The sequence below is a fragment of the Oncorhynchus mykiss genome, chromosome 7 (assembly GCF_013265735.2).
Source record: "Oncorhynchus mykiss isolate Arlee chromosome 7, USDA_OmykA_1.1, whole genome shotgun sequence".
NCBI lineage: Eukaryota > Metazoa > Chordata > Actinopteri > Salmoniformes > Salmonidae > Oncorhynchus > Oncorhynchus mykiss.
This window is the reverse complement of record NC_048571.1, coordinates 15909656-15935846: the sequence shown is the minus strand read 5'-3', so window position 1 is coordinate 15935846 and position 26191 is coordinate 15909656. Positions and strand designations below refer to the sequence as shown.

The following is a 26191-nucleotide window of genomic DNA, read 5'->3' as shown; positions in this document are numbered from 1 at the left end:
CTGCTGCAGCTGGGACCTACTGCAGGTGTTGAGGAACAACAGACTATGATATGAAACACTGGTTCACTGAACACACAGCGTTAGACAGTCCCACACCAAGACAATGTTACTCTGGTTACTCACGACAGGATCATAGTTCACCCAACCACCTCCTCTACACAACCACAACCTTTACTTCACCTCTGGAGTGGTCAGATAAAAATGAATTGTGTAGAACAGACATCATTATTTGTCAAAAAGAACATGTAGTGTTAGCTCTACTCATTGTATTTCTATCTTTAATGTTTTAAACGTTTCATCTCACTGAACGCAGGCTTGATTTGCATGGTCAGGGTCAGATGGTTTAGCTTCTACTAGTTTAGAGAAGTTCTGTCCCCAGGGGGTTGGTCAGACAGACAGACAGACGGACGGATGGACGGACGGACAGAGAGAGAGAGAGAGAGAGAGAGAGAGAGAGAGAGAGAGAGAGAGAGAGAGAGAGAGAAAGAGAGAGAGAAAGAGAGAGAGATTGAAAAAGCAGAACACACATTCAACAAATAGTCATTTGGTCTTAGAAAGAGAAATATAAACCTGACAAAGAATTAGATCTAGCTGTAGATACATTTCCATTTGTTGTCACAGTAAATAAATTAGTTAACTAATCCATCATGTTATTTTCCAAATCCAACTTTATTAGAACTGAGGCAGACAGCAACATCACAGTAACAGTCTGAGTACAGAACACATTGAAGTCTCCGGTAATCTATACAATACACATTACTACCCAGGATGTGGTCTCCCCAGCAGTACTAGAGTTTACTCAGTACACTACTCTAACACTCTAACACACTACTACTGCTCCAACTAGGCCCCAGACCAGACCAGAGCCTCGTCTACTCCTGCTTCCCCAGACAGAGCTCCTGTTGTGGGCCTCCTCCAGTAGGTCCTAGACCAGACACTGGCTCCTACGTAGGGGGGAGGCCTGGGTGTGTTGGAAGTGGGAGACCCTGCAGGTGTAGAGCTCTCCCTGCTCCCAGCCTGCCTTGCTCAGGGTCAGGATGCTGCTGCGTCTGTAAAGGCCTTCCTTCTCTTCTTCTGGACTGGTCACGACCCCCTGGCTCACCTCCAGCCCGTCCACCTCCCAGCTCACCAGCGCCCCCTGAGGGGAGTAGTCAGTCAGCAGGCAGGCCAGTGAGGCAGAGACTCCAGAGAGCTGCTCAGAGGAGGGGGGGAGCAGAGACACTGTGGGACTGACAGTAGGACCAGCTGGAGAGAAGAGCACATTTTAATGTTACATTCCAGAGGAGAGAGAAATAGAGTTCTATAAAATACACAACTTATTAAGGTTCACAGAGAACACCTCACAACTCAACAACAATTACATCAATGCACAATAAAGTAAATCACTGTTGCTGAGTTTTTATTTATCCATGTATTTTCATGTATATTTGCTGTACTAGGGACAAAGACCCCATTCATTAAGGATCTTATCGCTCAATAACACTGCTGGAAGCAGATATTAAGTAACTTTATACTCTGCTGTGTGTTGTGGTGCACCTTCCATGTCCCTTACTTCAATAAGGCGTTTAAAAGGTCAGTCTGCTGTTCAAACAACAACAAAGCAGACACCCCGCCATTGTTTTTGGTAAACAGCTGAGGGATGGGGCTGGAGTTCATGACAGAACTACGGATGTAAGAAAATGTATGTAGCAATCACAGATTGCCCATTTAAAGTCAGTCCACTTCACAATAATATCAGACAATGAAAAGGGACCAGAACTTTTCTGTTATACTAATAACATTCTCTGTGTAATTCGCGTGTCATAGCAGGGAACTAAACCTGATTAGCTCTTTGAATAAAAAATCTGTTTATTTTGAATAACTTGTTCAAAGACAGGTTGCTTGGCTGCACAACTGAAAGTCTCCCACAGACGGTAGCTAACATTTTGCCTTCTAAACCCTGAATTCTGAAATAAGTACTAGTATTGGGGTTTCCTTTACAGAGTTTGAGTCTTAACATGTCTGGTATATATTCTGTAGGGTTTTGAAGTAAAGGAAAAAACACTTACTTGTCAGCAGCAGTTTGGTCCCTCCACCGAACGTGTACCACAGTGATACAGTCTAGTTAAGACGCCGTACAACCTCCTTCACACAAGAGTGAGCACACCCTGCACTAACAGAACCACTCATACAGCTCCACACAGCGTTGTACAACTTTACTATACTCATAAAGCATTACACATCTTCACATACAACTACAGTATTTGACACTCTTAATATAGGAAATATTGTAGCAAGCAATACTCATGTTTTATCATTTACAATTACATGACATTTTATTCATTTAGCAGACATTCTTATCCAGAGCACCTCTGTGCATTCATCTTAAGATAGCTAGGTGGGACAACCACAATAATTAAGCACATTATGTGCACATTATATACAGCATACTATGATTAACAAAGTCTCTGATTTGAGCTCCTTAATGTCTCCACCCAAATGTTTTTAACTCCAATGATGTCATATGTTATCAGAATGCATATGGGCAGAGTGAAACATTGTTATTTGCGACAAATATCAGTATTGACAATTGTGCCATTTTACTGTCAACAACAGAAATATAAAGCATTTCACATTATTATTATTTTCAGTTTATTATTCTGTCCTGAGGTAGGGTGTTTCCATAGAGGAGGTGCTTTGCATTGGCAGCTCATGCTTCAGTGCTCTGGGAGTGTTTATAGCCCTGTGAGTTTCAGACTGCAGGACTGAGATCTGTCCTTCAACACAACAGAAACGACAGCAACCATGACTCTGATCACCATCTTCATCTGGACACTGGTCTGCTGCTGTCTCAAAGGTCTGTTGTTTTATAACTCTTACAATGGAAAAATACATGTTGAGTACCTTGTATAATCATTGAAATGGATCTCAATGAATAAACATCCCTGTATAAAATATTATGAAATATAAATTATCTGTTATTTATACTCGTTGATATTTTTCCTCTTCAGGATCCAGAGGTCAGGTGACTGTGACTCAGCCTCCTGTAGTGACATTTTCTCCAGGAGACCCTGTCACTCTGACCTGTACAACCAACCCGAAAGTGTACAAATGGAGTGATGGAAATGAGGGTGTGTTCTGGTATCAACAGAGACCTGGAGAAGCTCCCAAACTCCTGATAAGATATGCAAAGAAACGGTTAGATGGGATTCCTGCTAGATTCAGTGGCAGTGGGTCTGAGAGGGACTTCACTCTGACCATCAGTGGAGTCCAGGCTGAAGATGCTGCAGTTTACTACTGTCAGAGTTACCACTATCTCAATAGTAAAAACTTGTTCACACAGTGATTTAGAGACGTACAAAAACCCCCTGTACAAAATGACACACATCACTGGTCCACTGAACACAGAACTAAGGGTCTTTACAAACTAGTTTCATAACTCTTCAACCTCCCATGTCTACAAATATCCCTCCTTATTAGAATGATACAGGTGAAATAGTCCCATTGAGGATGAATAATCCTTATCATGACAACATAAGATCATGTGTGAAGCAAGAAGGTTGGTGTGCCTCAATGCTTGGTTGACCAACCAGACACACACAGCTGGCCAACACTTCTGTGGAGCAGTATTGAGTGTGTGTGTAAGTGCATGCGTGGGTTTGACTGAGAGAGAGCACTGTGAAACAGAAACTTAGATTTGCATGGCCCCTCTCCCAGAATAGAGCAGTACACTCCCCAGATGTTCCCCCATCCTTAACACCCCACCAGCGCTAGACCAGAGGAGGTCAAAGATCAAAGTCAGAGGTTAGATGTCAGTCACAGGTCATTTTATAGGTCACTGCACTAGTCTTGTGTGGTGTACACAGGAAGAGGTTGAACACCGGACGTCAGCCAGACTGGTAGAGGTCAAAGATTTTAAAAAGTCAGAGGTCAGTTCCCCAGGGAAGAGAGTCATTCCAACCCCAATATGCCACCAGACTGCCTGTCACTTTGTTCTAGTCAGCTTTTAGTTAGAGACTAGATGATGAGAGCACCATTTACTAAGGTCACATTTTACATCCCTAGTGCCCACTAGAATGGCATGAGGAAGTATTAGATAAGTAGTGATGTACATCTGAAGATTCATCATGAATTCATTAGGAATCAGCACTGAGACAGATTCAACATTGATTCATCAGGAATCAGCACTGAGACAGATTCATCATGAATTCATCAGGAATCAGTACTGAGACAGATGCATCATGAATTCAACAGGAATCAGCACTGAGACAGATTCATCGTGAATTCATCAGGAATCAGCACTGAGACAGATTCATCATGAATGAATCAGGAATCAGCACTGAGACAGTTTCATCCTGAATTCACCAGGAATCAGCACTGAGCCAGATTCAACATTCATTCATCATGAATCAGCACTGAGACAGTTTCATCAGGAATTCATCAGGAATCAGCACTGAGACAGATTCATCATGAATTCATCAGGAATCAGCACTGAGCCAGTTTCATCCTGAAATCACCAGGACTCAGCACTGAGCCAGATTCAACATTAATTCATCATGAATCAGCATTGAGCCAGTTTCATCAGGAATTCATCAGGAATCAGCACTAGGCCAGATTCATCATGAATTCATCATGAATCAGCACTGAGTCAGTTTCATCATGAATTCATCATGAATCAGCACTGAGCCAGTTTCATCAGGAATTCATCATGAATCAGCACTGAGACAGTTTCATCATGAATTCATCATGAATCAGCACTGAGACAGATTCATCATGAATTCATAATGAATCAGCACTGAGACAGATTCATCATGAATTCATCATGAATCAGCACTGAGACAGTTTCATCATGAATTCATCATGAATCAGCACTGAGACAGTTTCATCATGAATTCATCATGAATCAGCACTGAGCCAGATGGAAGTCTTCATCTCAGTTTAGAATACCTCCAGGGTCACTGACAGGTCAGCCAGTGGCAAAGGTCAACAGTTCCAAAATGACATGCTCAGACACACACAACCTACTAATGCCTCCACCAGTACCTGTCCTGTACCACACTGGGGCATCTCCCAGACCTAACCCTGAGTAAACTAGACTGGATATCAGACAGAGGATAACATTCACCTCTAGCTGATATGTCTGACCTAGCAAGGTCAAGAATCTGATATAAATGGGTTCTTACACGCTAATAATTCTTTATTACACAATACTGGAGAGTATAAATGCCATTTAAGATTAGATCTCATATGTTTCTCTGTATTTATTTATTTAATTAGGCAAGTCAGTAAAGAACAAATTGTTATTTACAATGACGGCCTACAATGGACAAACCCGGGCCAATTGTGCGCTCCCCTATGGGATTCCCAATCACAGGCCGGATGTGATACAGCCTGGAGTCAAACCAGGGTGTCTGTAGTAACGCCTCTAGCACTGAGATGCAGCACCTTAGACCACTGTGCCACTCAGGAGCCCTGTAACTTTCCACACATTTACTGAATATGCTATAATGGATCCAAACAATAAGTCCACCTGATGCTTTTGTTCTCTGTAATGTTGCATATTCAATATGTGGTCTCTTTCTCCCCCAAATGAACAACTTCATTACAGAGTCAAGTTTAGACCAATAGTCTATAGGAGGCGGCAGTGGTAACATGGAACTCGTAAAATTGATACGAAGGAGGACATTCATTTTAATCATTGAGATTCTAGCATGTAAAGAAGTGGCCATAGCAGACCATCTTTTTATGTATTTCTGGATATTCTGAAAGGTTTCTAAGTAGTTCTTCCTGAAAGTAGTGTGAATAGAGGGGGTTATTTAATGTCTAAGTAGTTCTTCCTGAAAGTAGTGTGAATAGAGGGGGTTATTTAATGTCTAAGTAGTTCTTCCTGAAAGTAGTGTGAATAGAGGGGGTTAAGTAATGTCTAAGTAGTTCTTCCTGAAAGTAGTGTGAATAGAGGGGGTTATTTAATGTCTAAGTAGTTCTTCCTGAAAGTAGTGTGAATAGAGGGGGTTATTTAATGTCTAAGTAGTTCTTCCTGAAAGTAGTGTGAATAGAGGGGGTTAAGTAATGTCTAAGTAGTTCTTCCTGAAAGTAGTGTGAATAGACGGGGTTAAGTAATGTCTAAGTAGTTCTTCCTGAAAGTAGTGTGAATAGAGGGGGTTAAGTAATGTCTAAGTAGTTCTTCCTGAAAGTAGTGTGAATAGAGGGGGTTAAGTAATGTCTAAGTAGTTCTTCCTGAAAGTAGTGTGAATAGAGGGGGTTAAGTAATGTCTAAGTAGTTCTTCCTGAAAGTAGTGTGAATAGAGGGGGTTAAGTAATGTCTAAGTAGTTCTTCTTGAAAGTAGTGTGAATAGAGGGGGTTAAGTAATGTCTAAGTAGTTCTTCCTGAAAGTAGTGTGAATAGAGGGGGTTAAGTAATGTCTAAGTAGTTCTTCCTGAAAGTAGTGTGAATAGAGGGGGTTAAGTAATGTCTAAGTAGTTCTTCCTGAAAGTAGTGTGAATAGAGGGGGTTAAGTAATGTCTAAGTAGTTCTTCCTGAAAGTAGTGTGAATAGAGGGGGTTAAGTAATGTCTAAGTAGTTCTTCCTGAAAGTAGTGTGAATAGATTTGGTTAAGTAATGTCTAAGTAGTTCTTCCTGAAAGTAGTGTGAATAGAGGGGGTTATTTAATGTCTAAGTAGGTGGTTTGTTTCTTCACTGGGATAAAGGGTGGTAGTTGCTTCCCTTAGCTGAGTTAAGAGGTAGTAGATCTGTTTTAAACCAGTTGATCTTGTAACCAGACCGTGACCTGAATGCTGTGAAAACAGACATTATTGTCTGGAGGGATTTCTGAACCTTTGCAACGTAAAGCAGTATGTCATCTGCATATAGAGAACTTGCTTGTTAAGCCAAGGTTGGAAATGTACTGCCACCTGCCATAATGGAATGTTTCCACATGAGGATAATGCATTGGCTGATTCCTCCTGATGACCTGGATGGAATTATGTGATCATTCCTTAACCCATAGGAAGTCCCACCTAGTTGGCTACTTCAAAATGGTGGAATTCCTCAATGGCAATGTCCATGCATAACGGTTATATCCATCTGAGGCCTCAATCATTATTTATGGTCTGAACTGAACTTCAGCATGACGCCATTTTAGCACAAGTCTAGAATATCAAGTATAGAATAGCAATACACTAGCATTGAATGGATACACTTAAATGTAACTAAAATCTATGGTCAATTACAGGCCTGCCACAGATTTAGGTAAGCTATTTCCTTCCATGTTTAAGATTATTGTGTTTATGTCATTGCATTAACAGTTTCATCATCTGTCCTGAGGCAGGGTATTTCCATAGAGCAGGTGCTTTGCATTGGCAGCTCATTCTTCAGTGCTCTGGGAGTGTTTATAGCCCTGAGAGTTTCACACTTCATGAATTATATCTGTCCTGACAGTACGACTGCAGTGTTATCAGCATTGGGTCCAGTCTGTTCAGTCTTCTCAGAGCTACAGTTGATGATGAAGATGATGAAGATGACATCACTGATTCCACTGCTGATCATAATGGGGTTTCTGACCCAAGGTTAGAATCTCTCAGCATCTCTCACTGTGGTCTACTGGTTTTAGCAGGTTTTAATGGGCCAGTACATGTTTGTACATGGAAAATGTTTTCAATGCTTTTTATCTGGATTTCTAAGACGACTCAAAGCTACATTTTTCTGTTTCAATTTCAGAGTCATCTGCACAACGTGTCCTGAATCAAGCTGATGAATTGAAGTCAGTTCGTCTGGGAGACAGTGTGTCTATCAAAGCTGTTGCAAGTTCAACCGGTATTGATGATGACATGAGCTGGTACCTGCAGAAACCTGGACAGGCTCCTAAACTCCTCATCTATAATGTAGAAACCCTTCAGTCTGGAACACCATCTAGATTCAGTGGCAGTAGATCAGGTACTGAGTACACTCTTACAATCACTGGTGTCCAAGCTGAAGATGCAGGAGATTACTATGGTATGGGTTATTATGGCGACCCAGAGCATTTCACACAATGATTTAGAGTCGTACAAAAACCTTCCTCAGTCAGACTGCACAGAGACTGTACTGCTGCAGCTGGGACCTACTGCAGGTGTTGAGGAACAACAGACTATGATATGAAACACTGGTTCACTGAACACACAACTCTAGTTATATGACATCACCAAGCATAAATAACCACTACTTTACCACCAATGGTCAGATAATGTGGTTCCCAGAATAGAGCACCTCTGTCCACTGATATTCATAACCACCACTTTACCCCCATTCTGAAAATCTGGTTACAACTCACAAATTAATCTCAAATTCACAAAATAGTTTAGTCATGATCAAAACTAACAACTATGTCCCATAACCTCCTCCCATGTCTATAATGGTCAGATGATGTGGTTCGGCTCCTGTCCCCAGATATTCACTGTCCCAAGGGGGTCTATTCACTACCCATCCCCCCTCCCCCCTTCCAACCTTCTAATGTTCAGTTAGTCTTTGTTTAGTCTTTGTTTAACCACAAGTCCACAGATATTCACTTCTATTTCTTTACATAATACAAATCAGGGACACCTTGTTTGACATTAATACAAAGTATTTTATTTAGTTAACATTTCCAATCTGAATGCAGAAGCAATAAAACACAGGTACAGATTTAAAGATGCAGAATCCCAGATTGATGACCAGAGATGAAGCTAGGTAGATGTTCTCTGTAGGTAGATGTTCTCTGTGTACAGGGTGTCTACTGGGAGCAGTGGTGTGGCTCCAGTGTGTGAGTGACGGGGGTCTGGTCCTTTAGGGTGGCCTCACAGGTGACTGAGCCAGCCTTCCTCCACTGGTCAGTGGGGAGGGTGAGGCTGCTGCTCCAGCTGTAGTGACTGTCCTTCTCCAGGACCTCCAGACTCTGGCTGCCCTGCAAGGCCCCCCCGGCCCCCAGCCTCCAACCCAGCTTCCAGCCCTCCGGGAAGCCCCTGTTGGCCAGGCACACTAGAGCCACATTCCCCTGGTCCTGCTCCTCACTGGAGGGAAGTAGGACAGTCAGGGAGGGAGGTACCACACCCACTAGGAGAGAGAAGATGAGGAGGGAGAGATGGAGAGATAACATATAAGGGTTAAACTGGACAAGAACCTTGAAGAACTTTCAGCAACTTTAATATGAAGAAACAAATATGATATTTGTATTGTATAAAATAGTCTGTGAAAAAGGCAAGTTATATATAAATATATATTACACACTCTTTAACTTCCCTCCAATATCATCGATGAAGCAACACCACACACTACAGTCAGTGATGCATTAAAGTACAGAAAGGAAACTGACTTGCTTACAAAATAAAATGTTTAACAATGCTGCTGAACTGTTTTTGTGTATTTAAAGACATCGAACACATCAAACTATTATTTTTGGGCATATTAGGTTGTCCTCCTTGAATGATCATTAGGGTATGTGGAAACACACTCGGAATCAAATAAATTCAACAAATCAAATAAATTAAACATGAAAAACTACAACTTTTTCTGAATAATTACTTTTTATTTACTTTACCAGTATATAAATGTTCAATTGAATTTATTATAAAAAGGATGAATCTCTTGTACTTACAGTCAACGATGAGTTTGGTGCCTCCACCGAAAGTGTACCACAGTGACACAGACTCATTGAACAGCCGTACAAAAACCTCCTGCACTTTACACACACCAGTAATTCTCTACACAACACACATTCAACCCTACCACTGATTGTCTGTCAAAAACAGCATGTGTAGGTCATAACTTTTCAAATTAGTTTAAGTTTAATATTTTACATGATTACTTTTTGCTGAATTCCCCCCTGACTATAAAATGTAAATGTTGGAGATGTGTAATATCTCTGACAAACTCACTAAGTATTAATTTAAGTTTAATATTTTACATGATTACTTTTTGCTGAATTCCCCCCTGACTATAAAATGTAAATGTTGGAGATGTGTAATATCTCTGACAAACTCACTAAGTATTAATTTAAGTTTAATATTTTACATGATTACTTTTTGCTGAATTCCCCCCTGACTATAAAATATAAATGTTGGAGATGTGTAATATCTCTGACAAACTCACTAAGTATTAATTTAAGTTTAATATTTTACATGATTACTTTTTGCTGATTTCCCCCCTGACTATAAAATATAAATGTTGGAGATGTGTAATATCTCTGACAAACTCACTAAGTATAAGAAGCAGCCATGTAGAATAGAAATACACCAGTATTTAATGAATAAAGTTACATGTAACTAAATACTGTAGTCAATTCCAGGCCTTCACACAGATTCAGGTAAGCTATTTCCTTCCATGTTTAATATTGTTATTGTGTTGCATTAACAGTTTCATCATCTGTCCTGAGGTAGGGTGTTTCCATAGAGGAGGTGCTTTGCATTGGCAGCTCATGCTTCAGTGCTCTGGGAGTGTTTATAGCCCTGTGAGTTTCAGACTGCATGACTGAGATCTGTCCTTCAACACAACAGAAACCACGACAACCATGACTCTGATCACCATCTTCATATGGACACTGGTCTGCTGCTGCCTCAAAGGTCTGTTGTTTAATAACTCTTACAATGGAAAAATACATGTTGAGTACCTTGTATAATCATTGAAATGGATCTCAATGAATAAATGTACCTTCATAAAATATAATTAAATATAAGTCATATCTTATTCATACTCATTGATCAATTTATATTTTTCTTCTTCAGGATCCAGAGGTCAGGTGACTGTGACTCAGCCTCCTGTAGTGACATTTTCTCCAGGAGACCCCGTCACTCTGACCTGTACAACCAACCCTAAAGTGTACACAGACAGTGATGGAGATGAGGGTGTGTTCTGGTATCAACAGAGACCTGGAGAAGCTACCAAACTCCTGATAACATATGCAAAGAAACGGTTAGATGGGATTCCTGCTCGATTCAGTGGCAGTGGGTCTGAGAGGGACTTCACTCTGACCATCAGTGGAATCCAGGCTGAAGATTCAGCAGTTTACTACTGTCAGAGTTACCACAGTGGAGGTGTGTTCACACAGTGATTTATAGACGTACAAAAACCTCCTGTACAAAATGACACACATCACTGGTCCACTGAACACAGAACTAAAGGTCTTGTTATATGACACCAAGTATAAGCACTTTACTATCTCACAGAAATAATGGTTACAAACTAATATAGTTTCCTAACCCTTCCATCCTTCCATGTCTACAAATGTTCCTTCTTATCAGGAAGATGCAGGTAAAATTGTCCTATTGAGGGATGAATAATCCATATCATGTCAACATAAAATCAACATAAAATCAACATAAAATAATGTGTGTTGGTGTGCCTCAACACACACAGCTGGCCAACACTTCAGGGGAACAGAATGTGTGTGTGTGTGTGTGTGGAAAGAGCACTGTGAAACAGAAACTTAGATTTCCATGGCTCCTCTCCCAGAAGAGAGCAGAACACTCCACAGATGTTCCCCCATCCTTAACATCCTTAACATGACACCAGAGCTAGACCAGGGGAGGTTGGACAGTGGACACCAGACAGACTGGCAGAGGTCAAAGATCAAAGTCAGAGGTCAGATATTAGTCACGGGTCATTTCATAAGTCAATTCACTAGTCTTGTGGTGTGGTGTGGAAAGGGTTGGGCACCGGAAGTCAGGGAGAGTGGTTGAGTTCAAAGGTCAAAAGGGCAGAGGCGTTGACAGGCCCTCGTCAAGAGAGAAAATGTTGCCGTTTTAAAGCTAATTTCCTTCAATTCTACACATACAGCGCCACGGAAAAGTATTCAGACCTCTTGGATTTCTTCCCATTTTATTGTGTAACATAGTGGGATTAAGATTTTTAAAATCCAACTAAAATATAATCGTTGCGTAAGTATTCAGCCCCTTTGTTTAGTCAAGCCTAAGTTAGTTCAGGAGTAATATCTAGCTTAACAAATCCCATAATAAGATACGTGGACTCACTCTGTGTTAAATAATAGGGGTTGACAAGAACTTGGAATTACTAACCCTTCCTCTGTCCCTCTTAACCAGAGTGACTTGAAGGAGCAATTAGGGTTAAGTGCCTTGCACAAGGGCACATTGATAGGGATTTTGTCTAAAGCCCCATAAAGAAGGGCAGTGATTGGTAGATGGGTAACAATAACAAATCAGACATTGAATATCTCTTTAAGCATGGTCAAGTTAATAATGATGCTGTGGATGATGTATTAAACCAGCCAGACACATCAAAGATACAGTCATCCAGTTTATCCTGAACTGAGCTGCAGGACAGGAAGGAAACTGCTCAGCGATTTTACCATGAGGAAATTGGTGATTTTAGAACAGCGACAGATTCAGTGGCTGTGATGGGAGAGAACTGAGGATGGATCAACAACATTGTAGTGACTCCACAATAATGACCTAAATGACAGAGTGAAAAGAAGAATACAGATATAGACAATAATAACATTCCAAAACATGCATCTTGTACGTAACAAGGCACTATAGTAACACTGCAAAAAGAACACACCAAAGGAATACACCTTTTGGCCTAAAGCCTTATGTTTGGGGCAAATCCAACACAACATGTCACTGAGTAACTGCCTCCTTATTTTCAAGCTTGGTGGTGGCTGCATCATGGTATGGGTATGCTTGACATCGGCAAATACTGGGGAGTTTTTCTGGATAAAAAGACACAAAATGGAACTAAGCACAGGTAAAACCTGCTTCAGTCTGCTTTACACCAGAGACTGGGAGAGGAATTCACCTTTCAGCAGGACAATAACAAAAAACACGAGGCCAAATCTACACTGGAGTTGCTTACCAAGAAGACAATGAATGTTCCTGAATGGCCAAGATACAGTTTTGACTTAAACCTGCTTGAAAATCGATGGAAAGTTTTGAAAATTGCTGTATAGCCATGATCCCCAACATCATGACAGAGTTTGAAGAATTTTTAAAAGAAAAATGGGCAAATAATGCACAATGCAGGTGTGTAAAGCTCTTAGAGACTTACCTAAGGAGTTTCACAGGTGTAATAGATGCCAAAGGTGACTCAGGCAGCTGAATACTTATGCAATGACTATATTTTAGTATCAGTCTTTACAAAATATAAAAATGTTCTGCCACTTTGTGGAGCTTGCTGACAACAACATTTAAATTAAAAACAACATTTCTATTAAATCCATTTTAATCCCAGATTGTAACACAATAAAATGTGAAGAAATCCTAGGGGTCTGAATACTTTTGCAAGGCCCTGTATTGCCATGGGGCAGACAGAAAAGAGTGCAGTTTTATACATAATAATTATACATTTTGCAATCAGGCTGAGATAATGTTTGATTTATTAATGCTAGTTTCCTGAAATACTACACATTTTGCCTTGGGGCAGAGACAAATGTTGTATTTATTAAAGCTAGTTTCCTGAAATACTACACATTCTGCCTTGGGGCAGAGAGAATTTGGCATTTTAAAATCATTTCCTGTAATTCTAAACATTTCTGCAACGGGTTGTGATGTGTTTATATCTTATCTGAGGAGGGTGGGGTGACCCTAGAGCTTGGATCAAACTATAGTGGTTAAAACAATAGGATTCTAATATCCCATAAGTCATTGCAATTCATGGGACCAGCTTTGCTAGTTAGTAACGGCGCAAGAAGTTGTCAATGGTCCAATGAATATGTTTACTCTTCCACATGGAATTACTGAATTGTCTTAAACTTTCCATCTTCAAACTAGCCATAGATATCCTATTAAAACACTAGAAGGGTTACGTCATTACAAAAATGCTGCCATTGTGGTGAGGGAGAAATCCAAACCATTCTATTTGGAATGAATGATAGTAGAGGGATAATTAAAGTAAGTTGTGTGATATATTGGAAATTGCGTAATATAATTTCTGTCAACCTAAAATATTGTCATATAGTCATAAATACAGTTTATATGGGTTTAATACAACATTTCTGCATACATAGCCTCTAAAGTATATATGTAAACAAGACAATAAAAGTTTTTTAAAAAAGTTGTTTATCTTGGAAAGCTGAGAGATCTATTATATGATATAGCAGTACAACCTGTCTAAGTCCTGTCATCTACTGATTTGAATTGAGTGATTGCTGTGAACTGACTGCATGTTTAAGTAGAATGTAGGTATATTGGCAATTAATGTGAACAATTAATCCAAGCATTCCTCTTAAACTGTCTGTCTAGCTAGCTAATAAACACCGTGTAGGTAAATTCTTCAAATTTATAATTTTAAACAATATCTTAACACAACTCTGGCAAACCATGGTTGACCAACTCCCTGACCAAAATGGCTGACCTTTATCCCTAGTGGCTAAAATAATGTTTTAGCATGGGCAGCGCCATGGAGGCTTCCACCAAACTTCTGCCATTTTAAAGTAGTCAAAGTAGTCAACTGGGTGGCAATTCCTGAAAGGCACTGCCCATGCTGTCACACACGCTACAACGGCACAAACATAAACATGAGACTGATCTGTCTGTATGGTGCATGTCCCTACAAGTGAAACTTCCCAGTTGGAACTCCTGACTTTTGATAACTCTGACAGCATGTGTACTCCCCACTAGTTAAAGCAACAAGTGATGAAACTCACTTTTTATTACCAGCAGTCAAATTCAGTTAACCAATATGCTACTAATACCTGGTGACGTTGATACTGTTCTGTCATTGTACACCTATCTAGTTTACAAAAAGCAATAAACAGTTTGCAGGCCAAGTCTGTAATTCCACTAACAGCCTGACCCTGCCACTGTTTTACAAATAACTATTTATACTCTGTCTGAACTGATCTTCAGGATGACGCCATTCAGGCACAAGAGGGCGCCAACAAGCTGAAAATATCAGCGCCATAGATTTACTGTAGAAAGTAAGGCTCCAGTAAGCATCACCTGTCTCCATTGGTCAGGTCTGGGATCCCGGATATTAACATTAGAGGAACAGTATACCAGTGAAAGGTTCATCCTGAAATCAAATAACATTTGGGCTCAGCTTGACATAACACCCTTTCAATGTAATATAATGTCCAACACATTTTTTAATTTGGGGTTGAACCTACCCTTTAATACACAACTTAGTTGTCCTCCTATAGTTGACCATTAGATTGGAACAACTCACAACAGCAAAAGAAAAGTAATATAAGTACCTCTCTATCTGTTTCTATCTTATCATTCTGTGTGTCTCTCTTGCTCTTTCTTTCTTTCTCTCTCTCTCTCTCTCTCTCTCTCTCTCTCTCTTTTATCTCACTCTTTCCCTCTTTCTCTCTCTCTATATATTTATCTCTCTCTCCCCCTCTCTTTCTCTTTCTCTCGCTCTCTATCTCTCTCTCTTTCCCTCTCTCTCTGTTTCTCTCCATCTCTCTCTCTCTCTCTCTCTCTCCCTCTCTCTCTCTTTCTCTCTCTCTCTCTCTCTCTCTCTCTCTCTCTCTCTCTCTCTCTCTCTCTCTCTCTCTCTCTTTCTCTCTCTCTCTCTCTCTCTCTCTCTCTCTATCTCTCTCTCTCTCTCTCTCTGTCTCTCTCTCTCTCTCTCTCTCTCTCAGCAGCCTATAGTCTCTCTCAGCAGCCTATAGTCTCTCTCAGCAGCCTATAGTCTCTCAGCAGCCTATAGTCTCTCTCAGCAGCCTATAGTCTCTCTCAGCAGCCTATAGTCTCTCTCAGCAGCCTATAGTCTCTTTCAGCAGACTATAGTCTCTCTCAGCAGCCTGTAGAGTGCTGTTTTGCATAGTTGTTAAGCCTCACTGCTCCTGACACTTTAAGACTTCAGTGTTAGCAGCATTGGGTCCAGTCTGTTCAGTCTTCTCAGAGCCACAAATGATGACGAAGATGATGAAGATGATATCACTGATACCACTGCTGATCATACTGGGGTTCCTGACCCAAGGTTAGAAACTATCAGCATCTCTCCCTGTGGTCTACTGGTTTTAATAGGTTTTAATTGGCCTGTACATGTTTGTACATGGAAAATGTTTTCAATGCTTTTCATCTGGATTATTAAGACGAATCAAAGCTAATTTCTCCATTTCAATTTCAGAGTCATCTGCACAACATGTCCTGAATCAAGCTGATGAATCTAAGTCAGTTCATCTGGGAGACAGTGTGTCTATCAAAGCTGTTGCAAGTTCAACCGGTATTGGTGATGACATGAGCTGGTACCTGCAGAAACCTGGACAGGCTCCTAAACTCCTCATCTATAAAGTAGAAACCCTTCAGTCTGGAACACCATCTAGATTCAGTGGCAGTAGATCAGGTACTGAGTACACTCTTACAATCAGTGATTTCCAAGCTGAAGATGCAGGAGATTACTATGGTATGGGTTATTATGGCGCCCCAGAGCGTTTCACACAGTGTTTTAGAGTCGTACAAAAACCTCCCCCAGTCAGACTGCACAGAGACTGTACTGCTGCAGCTGGGACCTACTGCAGGTGTTGAGGAACAACAGACTATGATATGAAACACTGGTTCACTGAACACACAGCGTTAGACAGTCCCACACCAAGACAATGTTACTCTGGTTACTCACGACAGGATCATAGTTCACCCAACCACCTCCTCTACACAACCACAACCTTTACTTCACCTCTGGAGTGGTCAGATAAAAATGAATTGTGTAGAACAGACATCATTATTTGTCAAAAAGAACATGTAGTGTTAGCTCTACTCATTGTATTTCTATCTTTAATGTTTTAAACGTTTCATCTCACTGAACGCAGGCTTGATTTGCATGGTCAGGGTCAGATGGTTTAGCTTCTACTAGTTTAGAGAAGTTCTGTCCCCAGGGGGTTGGTCAGACAGACAGACGGACGGACGGACGGACAGACAGACAGACGGACGGACGGACAGAGAGAGAGAGAGAGAGAGAGAGAGAGAGAGAGAGAGAGAGAGAGAGAGAGAGAGAAAGAGAGAGAGAGAGAAAGAGAGAGAGAAAGAGAGAGAGATTGAAAAAGCAGAACACACATTCAACAAATAGTCATTTGGTCTTAGAAAGAGAAATATAAACCTGACAAAGAATTAGATCTAGCTGTAGATACATTTCCATTTGTTGTCACAGTAAATAAATTAGTTAACTAATCCATCATGTTATTTTCCAAATCCAACTTTATTAGAACTGAGGCAGACAGCAACATCACAGTAACAGTCTGAGTACAGAACACATTGAAGTCTCCGGTAATCTATACAATACACATTACTACCCAGGATGTGGTCTCCCCAGCAGTACTAGAGTTTACTCAGTACACTACTCTAACACTCTAACACACTACTACTGCTCCAACTAGGCCCCAGACCAGACCAGAGCCTCGTCTACTCCTGCTTCCCCAGACAGAGCTCCTGTTGTGGGCCTCCTCCAGTAGGTCCTAGACCAGACACTGGCTCCTACGTAGGGGGGAGGCCTGGGTGTGTTGGAAGTGGGAGACCCTGCAGGTGTAGAGCTCTCCCTGCTCCCAGCCTGCCTTGCTCAGGGTCAGGATGCTGCTGCGTCTGTAAAGGCCTTCCTTCTCTTCTTCTGGACTGGTCACGACCCCCTGGCTCACCTCCAGCCCGTCCACCTCCCAGCTCACCAGCGCCCCCTGAGGGGAGTAGTCAGTCAGCAGGCAGGCCAGTGAGGCAGAGCCTCCAGAGAGCTGCTCAGAGGAGGGGGGGAGCAGAGACACTGTGGGACTGACAGTAGGACCAGCTGGAGAGAAGAGCACATTTTAATGTTACATTCCAGAGGAGAGAGAAATAGAGTTCTATAAAATACACAACTTATTAAGGTTCACAGAGAACACCTCACAACTCAACAACAATTACATCAATGCACAATAAAGTACATCACTGTTGCTGAGTTTTTATTTATCCATGTATTTTCATGTATATTTGCTGTACTAGGGACAAAGACCCCATTCATTAAGGATCTTATCGCTCAATAACACTGCTGGAAGCAGATATTAAGTAACTTTATACTCTGCTGTGTGTTGTGGTGCACCTTCCATGTCCCTTACTTCAATAAGGCGTTTAAAAGGTCAGTCTGCTGTTCAAACAACAACAAAGCAGACACCCCGCCATTGTTTTTGGTAAACAGCTGAGGGATGGGGCTGGAGTTCATGACAGAACTACGGATGTAAGAAAATGTATGTAGCAATCACAGATTGCCCATTTAAAGTCAGTCCACTTCACAATAATATCAGACAATGAAAGGGACCAGAACTTTTCTGTTATACTAATAACATTCTCTGTGTAATTTGCGTGTCATAGCAGGGAACTAAACCTGATTAGCTCTTTGAATAAAAAATCTGTTTATTTTGAATAACTTGTTCAAAGACAGGTTGCTTGGCTGAACAACTGAAAGTCTCCCACAGACGGTAGCTAACATTTTGCCTTCTAAACCCTGAATTCTGAAATAAGTACTAGTATTGGGGTTTCCTTTACAGAGTTTGAGTCTTAACATGTCTGGTATATATTCTGTAGTGTTTTGAAGTAAAGGAAAAAACACTTACTTCTCAGCAGCAGTTTGGTCCCTCCACCGAACGTGTACCACAGTGATACAGTCTAGTTAAGACGCCGTACAACAACCTCCTTCACACAAGAGTGAGCACACCCTGCACTAACAGAACCACTCATACAGCTCCACACAGCGTTGTACAACTTTACTATACTCATAAAGCATTACACATCTTCACATACAACTACAGTATTTGACACTCTTAATATAGGAAATATTGTAGCAAGCGATACTCATGTTTTATCATTTACAATTACATGACATTTTATTCATTTAGCAGACATTCTTATCCAGAGCACCTCTGTGCATTCATCTTAAGATAGCTAGGTGGGACAACCACAATAATTAAGCACATTATGTGCACATTATATACAGCATACTATGATTAACAAAGTCTCTGATTTGAGCTCCATAATGTCTCCACCCAAATGTTTTTAACTCCAATGATGTCATATGTTATCAGAATGCATATGGGCAGAGTGAAACATTGTTATTTGCGACAAATATCAGTATTGACAATTGTGCCATTTTACTGTCAACAAAAGAAATATAAAGCAATTCACATGATGATTATTTGCAGTTTATTATTCTGTCCTGAGGTAGGGTGTTTCCATAGAGGAGGTGCTTTGCATTGACAGCTCATGCTTCAGTGCTCTGGGAGTGTTTATAGCCCTGTGAGTTTCAGACTACAGGACTGAGATCTGTCCATCAACACAACAGAAACCACGGCAACCATGACTCTGATCACCATCTTTATCTGGACCCTGGTCTGCTGCTGTCTCAAAGGTCTGTTGGTTTATAATTCTTACAATGGAAAAATACATGTTGAGTACCTTGTATAATCATTGAAATGGATCTTAATGAATAAACATCCCTGTATAAAATATGATGAAATATAAATGATTTGTTATTTATACTCGTTGATCAATTCATATTCTTCCTCTTCAGGATCCAGAGGTCAGGTGACTGTGACTCAGCCTCCTGTAGTGACATTTTCTCCAGGAGACCCTGTGACTCTAACCTGTACAACCAACCCTAAAGTGCACAGATACAGTGATGGAGATGAGGGTGCGTTCTGGTATCAACAGAGACCTGGAGAAGCTCCCAAACTCCTGATAATATACGCAAATCAACTGCTAGATGGGATTCCTGCTAGATTCAGTGGCAGTGGGTCTGAGAGGGACTTCACTCTGACCATCAGTGGAGTCCAGGCTGAAGATGCAGCCATTTACTACTGTCAGAGTTACCACAGTGGAGATGTGTTCACACAGTGATTTAGAGCCGTACAAAAACCTCCTGTACAAAATGACACACATCACTGATCCACTGAACACAGAACTAAGGGTCTTGTTATATGACATCACCAAGTATAAACACTTTACTAACTCACAGAAACAATGGTTACAAACTAGTATTATAACTCTTCCAACCTCCAATGTCTACAAATGTCCTCAGGAAGATACAGGTGAAATAGTCCCATAGACTATAAAAAAAGTTGGTATGCCACAGTGATTGGTTGGTCAACCAGACACACACAGCTGGCTAACACATCTGTGGAGCAGTATTGAGTGTGTAAGTGCATGACTGTGTGTGACAGAGAGAGAGCCCTGTGAAACAGAAACATAGATTTGCATGGCCCCTCTCCCAGAATAGAGCAGTACACTCCCCAGATGTTCCCCCATCCTTAACACCCTACCAGCGCTAGACCAGAGGAGGTCAAAGATCAAAGTCAGAGGTTAGATGTCAGTCACAGGTCATTTTATAGGTCACTGCACTAGTCTTGTGTGGTGTACACAGGAAGAGGTTGGACACCGGACGTCAGCCAGACTGGTAGAGGTCAAAGATTTTAAAAAGTCAGAGGTCAGTTCCCCAGGGAAGAGAGTCATTCCAACCCCAATATGCCACCAGACTGCCTGTCACTTTGTTCTAGTCAGCTTTTAGTTAGAGACTAGATGATGAGAGCACCATTTACTAAGGTCACATTTTACATCCCTAGTGCCCACTAGAATGGCATGAGGAAGTATTAGATAACTAGTGATGTACATCTGAAGATTCATAATGAATTCATCAGGAATCAGCACTGAGACAGATTCAACATTAATTCACCAGGAATCAGCACTGAGACAGATTCATCATGAATTCATCAGGAATCAGTACTGAGACAGATTCATCATGAATTCATCAGGAATCAGCACTGAGACAGATTCATCATGAATTCATCAGGAATCAGCACTGAGACAGATTCATCAGGAATCAGCACTGAGCCAGTTTCATCATGAATTCATCAGGAATCAGCACTGAGACAGATTCAACATTAATTCATCAGAAATCAGCACTGAGACAGATTCATCATGAAATCATCAGGAATCAGTACTGAGACAGATTCATCATGAATTCATCAGGAATCAGCACTGAGACAGATTCATCAGGAATCAGCACTGAGCCAGTTTCATCATGAATTCATCATGAATCAGCACTGAGCCAGTTTCATCATGAATTCATCGTGAATCAGCACTGAGACAGATTCATCAGGAATTCATCATGAATCAGCACTGAGCCAGTTTCATCATTTATTCATCAGGAATCAGCACTGAGCCAGATGGAAGTCTTCATCTCAGTTTAGAATTCCTCCAGGGTCACTGACAGGTCAGCCAGTGGCAAAGGTCAACAGTTCCAAAATCACATGCTCAGACACACACAACCTACTAATGCCTCCACCTGTACCTGTCCTGTACCACACTGGGGCATCTCCCAGACCTAACCATGAGTAAACTAGACTAGATATCAGACAGAGGATAACATTCACCTCTAGCTGATATGTCTGAACTAGCAAGGTCAAGAATCTGATATAAATGGGTTCTTACACGCGAAGAATTCTTTATTACACCATATTGGAGAGTATAAATGCCATTTAAGATTAGATCTCATATGTTTCTCTGTATTTATTTATTTAATTAGGCAAGTCAGTAAAGAACAAATTGTTATTTACAATGACGGCCTACACCGGACAAACCCGGGCCAATTGTGCGCTCCCCAATGGGATTCCCAATCACAGGTCGGATGTGAGACAGCCTGGAGTCAAACCAGGGTGTCTGTAGTAACGCCTCTAGCACTGAGATGCAGCACCTTAGACCACTGTGCCACTCAGGAGCCCTGTAGCTTTCCACACATTTACTGAATATGCTATAATGGATCCAAACAATAAGTCCACCTGATGCTTTTGTTCTCTGTAATGTTGCATATTCAATCTGTGGTCTCTTTCTCCCCCAAATGAACAACTTCATTACAGAGTCAAGTTTAGACCAATAGTCGATAGGAGGCGGCAGTGGGAACATGGAACTCGTAAAATTGATACGAAGGAGGACATTCATTTTAATCATTGAGATTCTAGCATGTAAAGAAGTGGCCATAGCAGACCATCGTTTTATCTATTTCTGGATATTCTGAAAGGTTTCTAAGTAGTTCTTCCTGAAAGTAGTGTGAATAGAGGGGGTTAAGTAATGTCTAAGTAGTTCTTCCTGAAAGTAGTGTGAATAGAGGGGGTTAAGTAATGTCTAAGTAGTTCTTCCTGAAAGTAGTGTGAATAGAGTGGGTTAAGTAATGTCTAAGTAGTTCTTCCTGAAAGTAGTGTGAATAGAGTGGGTTAAGTAATGTCTAAGTAGTTCTTCCTGAAAGTAGTGTGAATAGAGGGGGTTAAGTAATGTCTAAGTAGTTCTTCCTGAAAGTAGTGTGAATAGAGTGGGTTAAGTAATGTCTAAGTAGTTCTTCCTGAAAGTAGTGTGAATAGAGGGGGTTAAGTAATGTCTAAGTAGTTCTTCCTGAAAGTAGTGTGAATAGAGGGGGTTAAGTAATGTCTAAGTAGTTATTCCTGAAAGTAGTGTGAATAGAGGGGGTTAAGTAATGTCTAAGTAGTTCTTCCTGAAAGTAGTGTGAATAGAGGGGGTTAAGTAATGTCTAAGTAGTTCTTCCTGAAAGTAGTGTGAATAGAGGGGGTTAAGTAATGTCTAAGTAGTTCTTCCTGAAAGTAGTGTGAATAGGGGGGGTTAAGTAATGTCTAAGTAGTTCTTCCTGAAAGTAGTGTGAATAGAGGGGGTTAAGTAATGTCTAAGTAGTTCTTCCTGAAAGTAGTGTGAATAGAGGGGGTTAAGTAATGTCTAAGTAGTTCTTCCTGAAAGTAGTGTGAATAGAGGGGGTTAAGTAATGTCTAAGTAGGTGGTTTGTTTCTTCACTGGGATAAAGGGTGGTAGTTGCTTCCCTTAGCTGAGTTAAGAGGTAGTAGATCTGTTTTGTAACCAGACCGTGACCTGAATGCTGTGAAAACAGACATTATTGTCTGGAGGGATTTCTGAACCTTTGCAACGTAAAGCAGTATGTCATCTGCATATAGAGAACTTGCTTGTTAAGCCAAGGTTGGAAATGTACTGCCACCTGCCATAATGGAATGTTTCCACATGAGGATAATGCATTGGCTGATTCCTCCTGATGACCTGGATGGAATTATGTGATCATTCCTTAACCCATAGGAAGTGCCACCTAGTTGACTACTTCAAAATGGTGGAATTCCTCAATGGCAATGTCCATGCATAACGGTTATATCCATCTGAGGCCTCAATCATTATTTATGGTCTGAACTGAACTTCAGCATGACGCCATTTTAGCACAAGTCTAGAATATCAAGTATAGAATAGCAATATGCTAGTATTGAATGGATACACTTAAATGTAACTAAAATCTATGGTCAATTACAGGCTTGCCACAGATTTAGGTAAGCTATTTCCTTCCATGTTTAAGATTATTGTGTTTATGTCATTGCATTAACAGTTTCATCATCTGTCCTGAGGCAGGGTATTTCCATAGAGCAGGTGCTTTGCATTGGTAGCTCATTCTTCAGTGCTCTGGGAGTGTTTATAGCCCTGAGAGTTTCACACTTCATGAATTATATCTGTCCTGACAGTACGACTGCAGTGTTATCAGCATTGGGTCCAGTCTGTTCAGTCTTCTCAGAGCCACAGATGATGATGAAGATGATGAAGATGATGAAGATGATATCACTGATACCACTGCTGATCATACTGGGGTTCCTGAGCCAAGGTCAGAAACTATCAGCATCTCTCCCTGTGGTCTACTGGTTTTAGCAGGTTTTAATGGGCCTGTACATGTTTGGACATGGAAAATGTTTTCAATGCTTTTTAAGTTGATTTTTAAGACTACTCAAAGCTAATTTCTCCATTTCAATTTCAGAGTCATCTGCACAACGTGTCCTGAATCAAGCTGATGAATTGAAGTCAGTTCGTCTGGGAGACAGCGTGTCTATCAGTGCTGTTGCAAGTTCAACTGGTATTGATGATGACATGAGCTGGTACCTGCAGAAACCTGGACAGGCTCCTAAACTCCTCATCTATAGAGTAAAAACCCTTCAGTCTGGAACACCATCTAGATTCAGTGGCAGTAGATCAGGTACTGAGTACACTCTTACAATCAGTGATTTCCAAGCTGAAGATGCAGGAGATTACTATGGTATGGGTGTATATGGCGCCCCAGAGCATTTCACATAGTGATTTAGACTCGTACAAAAACCTTCCTCAGTCAGACTGTACAGAGACTGTACTGCTGCAGCTGGGACCTACTGCAGGTGTTGAGGAACAACAGACTATGATATGAAACACTGGTTCACTGAACACACAACTCAGGTCCTGGTTATATGACATCACCAAGCATAAATAACCACTACTTTACCACCAATGGTCAGATAATGTGGTTCCCAGAATAGAGCACCTCTGTCCCCTGATATTCATAACCACCACTTTACCCCCATTCTGAAAATCTGGTTACAACTCACAAATTAATCTCAAATTCACAAAATAGTTTAGTCATGATCAAAACTAACAACTATATCCCATAACCTCCTCCCATGTCTATAATGGTCAGATGATGTGGTTCAGCTCCTGTCCCCAGATATTCACTGTCCCAAGGGGATCTATTCACTACCCACCCTCCCTCACCACCTACCCACCCTCTCTTACTCCCTATCAACTTTCTAATGTTCCATGTTTTACAGAGCAGTTTAGTCTTTGTTTAACCACAAGTCCACAGATATTCACTTCTATTTCTTTACATAATACAAATCAGGGACACCTTGTTTGACATTAATACAAAGTATTTTATTTAGTTAATATTTCCAATCTGAATGCAGAAGCAATAAAACACAGGTACAGATTTAAAGATGCAGAATCCCAGATTGATGACCAGAGATGAAGCTCTAGATAGATATTTAGAATGATAGAATGACAGATAAGTAGATGTTCTCTGTGTACAGGGTGTCTACTGGGAGCAGTGGTGTGGCTCCAGTGTGTGAGTGACGGGGGTCTGGTCCTTTAGGGTGGCCTCACAGGTGACTGAGCCAGCCTTCCTCCACTGGTCAGTGGGGAGGGTGAGGCTGCTGCTCCAGCTGTAGTGACCATCCTTCTCCAGGACCTCCAGACTCTGGCTGCCCTGCAAGGCCCCCCCGGCCCCCAGCCTCCAACCCAGCTTCCAGCCCTCCGGGAAGCCCCTGTTGGCCAGGCACACTAGGGCCACATTCCCCTGGTCCTGCTCCTCACTGGAGGGAAGTAGGACAGTCAGGGAGGGAGGTACCACACCCACTAGGAGAGAGAAGATGAGGAGGGAGAGATGGAGAGATGACATATAAGGGTTAAACTGGACAAGAACCTTGAAGAACTTTCAGCAACTTTAATATGAAGAAACAAATATGATATTTGTATTGTATAAAATAGTCTGTGAAAAAGGCAAGTTATATATAAATATATTTTACACACTCTTTAACTTCCCTCCAATATCATCGATGAAGCAACACCACACACTACAGTCAGTGATGCATTAAAGTACAGAAAGGAAACTGACTTGCTTACAAAATAAAATGTTTAACAATGCTGCTGAACTGTTTTTGTGTATTTAAAGACATCGAACACATCAAACTATTATCTTTTGGCATATTAGGTTTTTGTCCTTGAATGATCATTAGGGTATGTGGAAACACACTCGGAATCAAATAAATTCAACAAATCAAATAAATTAAACATTAAAAACGACAACTTTTTCTGAATAATTACTTTTTATTTACTTTACCAGTATATAAATGTTCAATTGAATTTATTATAAAAAGGATGAATCTCTTGTACTTACAGTCAACGATGAGTTTGGTGCCTCCACCGAAAGTCCACCACAGTGACACAGACTCATTGAACAGCCGTACAAAAACCTCCTGCACTTTACACACACCAGTAACTCTCTACACAACACACATTCAACCCTACCACTGATTGTCTGTCAAAAACAGCATGTGTAGGTCATAACTTTTCAAATTAGTTTAAGTTTGATATTTTAGATTATTACTTTTTGCTGAATTCCCCCCTGACTATAAAATATAAATGTTGGAGATGTGTAATATCTCTGACAAACTCACTAAGTATAAGAAGCAGCCATGTAGAATAGAAATACACCAGTATTTAATGAATAAAGTTACATGTAACTAAATACTGTAGTCAATTCCAGGCCTTCACACAGATTCAGGTAAGCTATTTCCTTCCATGTTTAATATTGTTATTGTGTTGCATTAACAGTTTCATCATCTGTCCTGAGGTAGGGTGTTTCCATAGAGGAGGTGCTTTGCATTGGCAGCTCATGCTTCAGTGCTCTGGGAGTGTTTATAGCCCTGTGAACTTC

The 26191-nt window shown here is 40.9% G+C and overlaps 1 protein-coding gene, 1 long non-coding RNA gene and 5 gene segments (V, D, J or C); 3 read left to right on the top strand and 4 right to left on the bottom strand.

The window, feature by feature from the left end:
• Nucleotides 1–648: 648 nt before the first annotated feature.
• Nucleotides 649–2421, bottom strand: LOC110528779. The gene is made up of 2 exons (XR_005052532.1): nt 2049–2421; nt 649–1245 (listed from the first exon to the last, which is right to left on the bottom strand). It is a non-coding gene; the product is annotated as an uncharacterized LOC110528779 (long non-coding RNA).
• A 320-nt stretch (nt 2422–2741) lies between these two features.
• Nucleotides 2742–3340, top strand: LOC110514909. The segment is given in 2 exon segments: nt 2742–2836; nt 2991–3340. Coding segments are annotated over 2 exon segments (387 nt in total).
• A 5221-nt stretch (nt 3341–8561) lies between these two features.
• LOC110495716 lies at nt 8562–10314 on the bottom strand. The segment is given in 3 exon segments: nt 8562–9046; nt 9588–9693; nt 10288–10314. Coding segments are annotated over 3 exon segments (453 nt in total).
• On the bottom strand, nt 8562–26057 carry LOC110528900 (Ig lambda-2 chain C region). Its single transcript, XM_036984409.1, has 4 exons — nt 26031–26057; nt 25652–25757; nt 24771–25110; nt 8562–8706 (listed from the first exon to the last, which is right to left on the bottom strand). Exons 1-3 carry the CDS (start codon nt 26055–26057, stop codon nt 24791–24793), a joined length of 453 nt encoding a protein of 150 aa, XP_036840304.1. The 3' UTR covers nt 8562–8706; nt 24771–24790.
• LOC118965346 lies at nt 10480–11039 on the top strand. The segment is given in 2 exon segments: nt 10480–10551; nt 10714–11039. Coding segments are annotated over 2 exon segments (378 nt in total).
• LOC118965345 lies at nt 17343–17960 on the bottom strand. The segment is given in 2 exon segments: nt 17343–17662; nt 17954–17960. Coding segments are annotated over 2 exon segments (327 nt in total).
• LOC110528921 lies at nt 19161–19872 on the top strand. The segment is given in 2 exon segments: nt 19161–19255; nt 19418–19872. Coding segments are annotated over 2 exon segments (378 nt in total).
• Nucleotides 26058–26191: the final 134 nt, after the last annotated feature.

Coding starts and splice junctions, on each gene's coding strand:
- LOC110528900 (XM_036984409.1), bottom strand. CDS start 26,057: ATGGAAGGAAATAGCTTACCTGAATCT. Junction 25,758..26,030: donor GAAATAGCTTACCTGAATCT/GTGTGAAGGCCT, acceptor TGTGTTGTGTAG/AGAGTTACTGGTGTGTGTAA. Junction 25,111..25,651: donor CACCAAACTCATCGTTGACT/GTAAGTACAAGA, acceptor TCTCTCTCCTAG/TGGGTGTGGTACCTCCCTCC.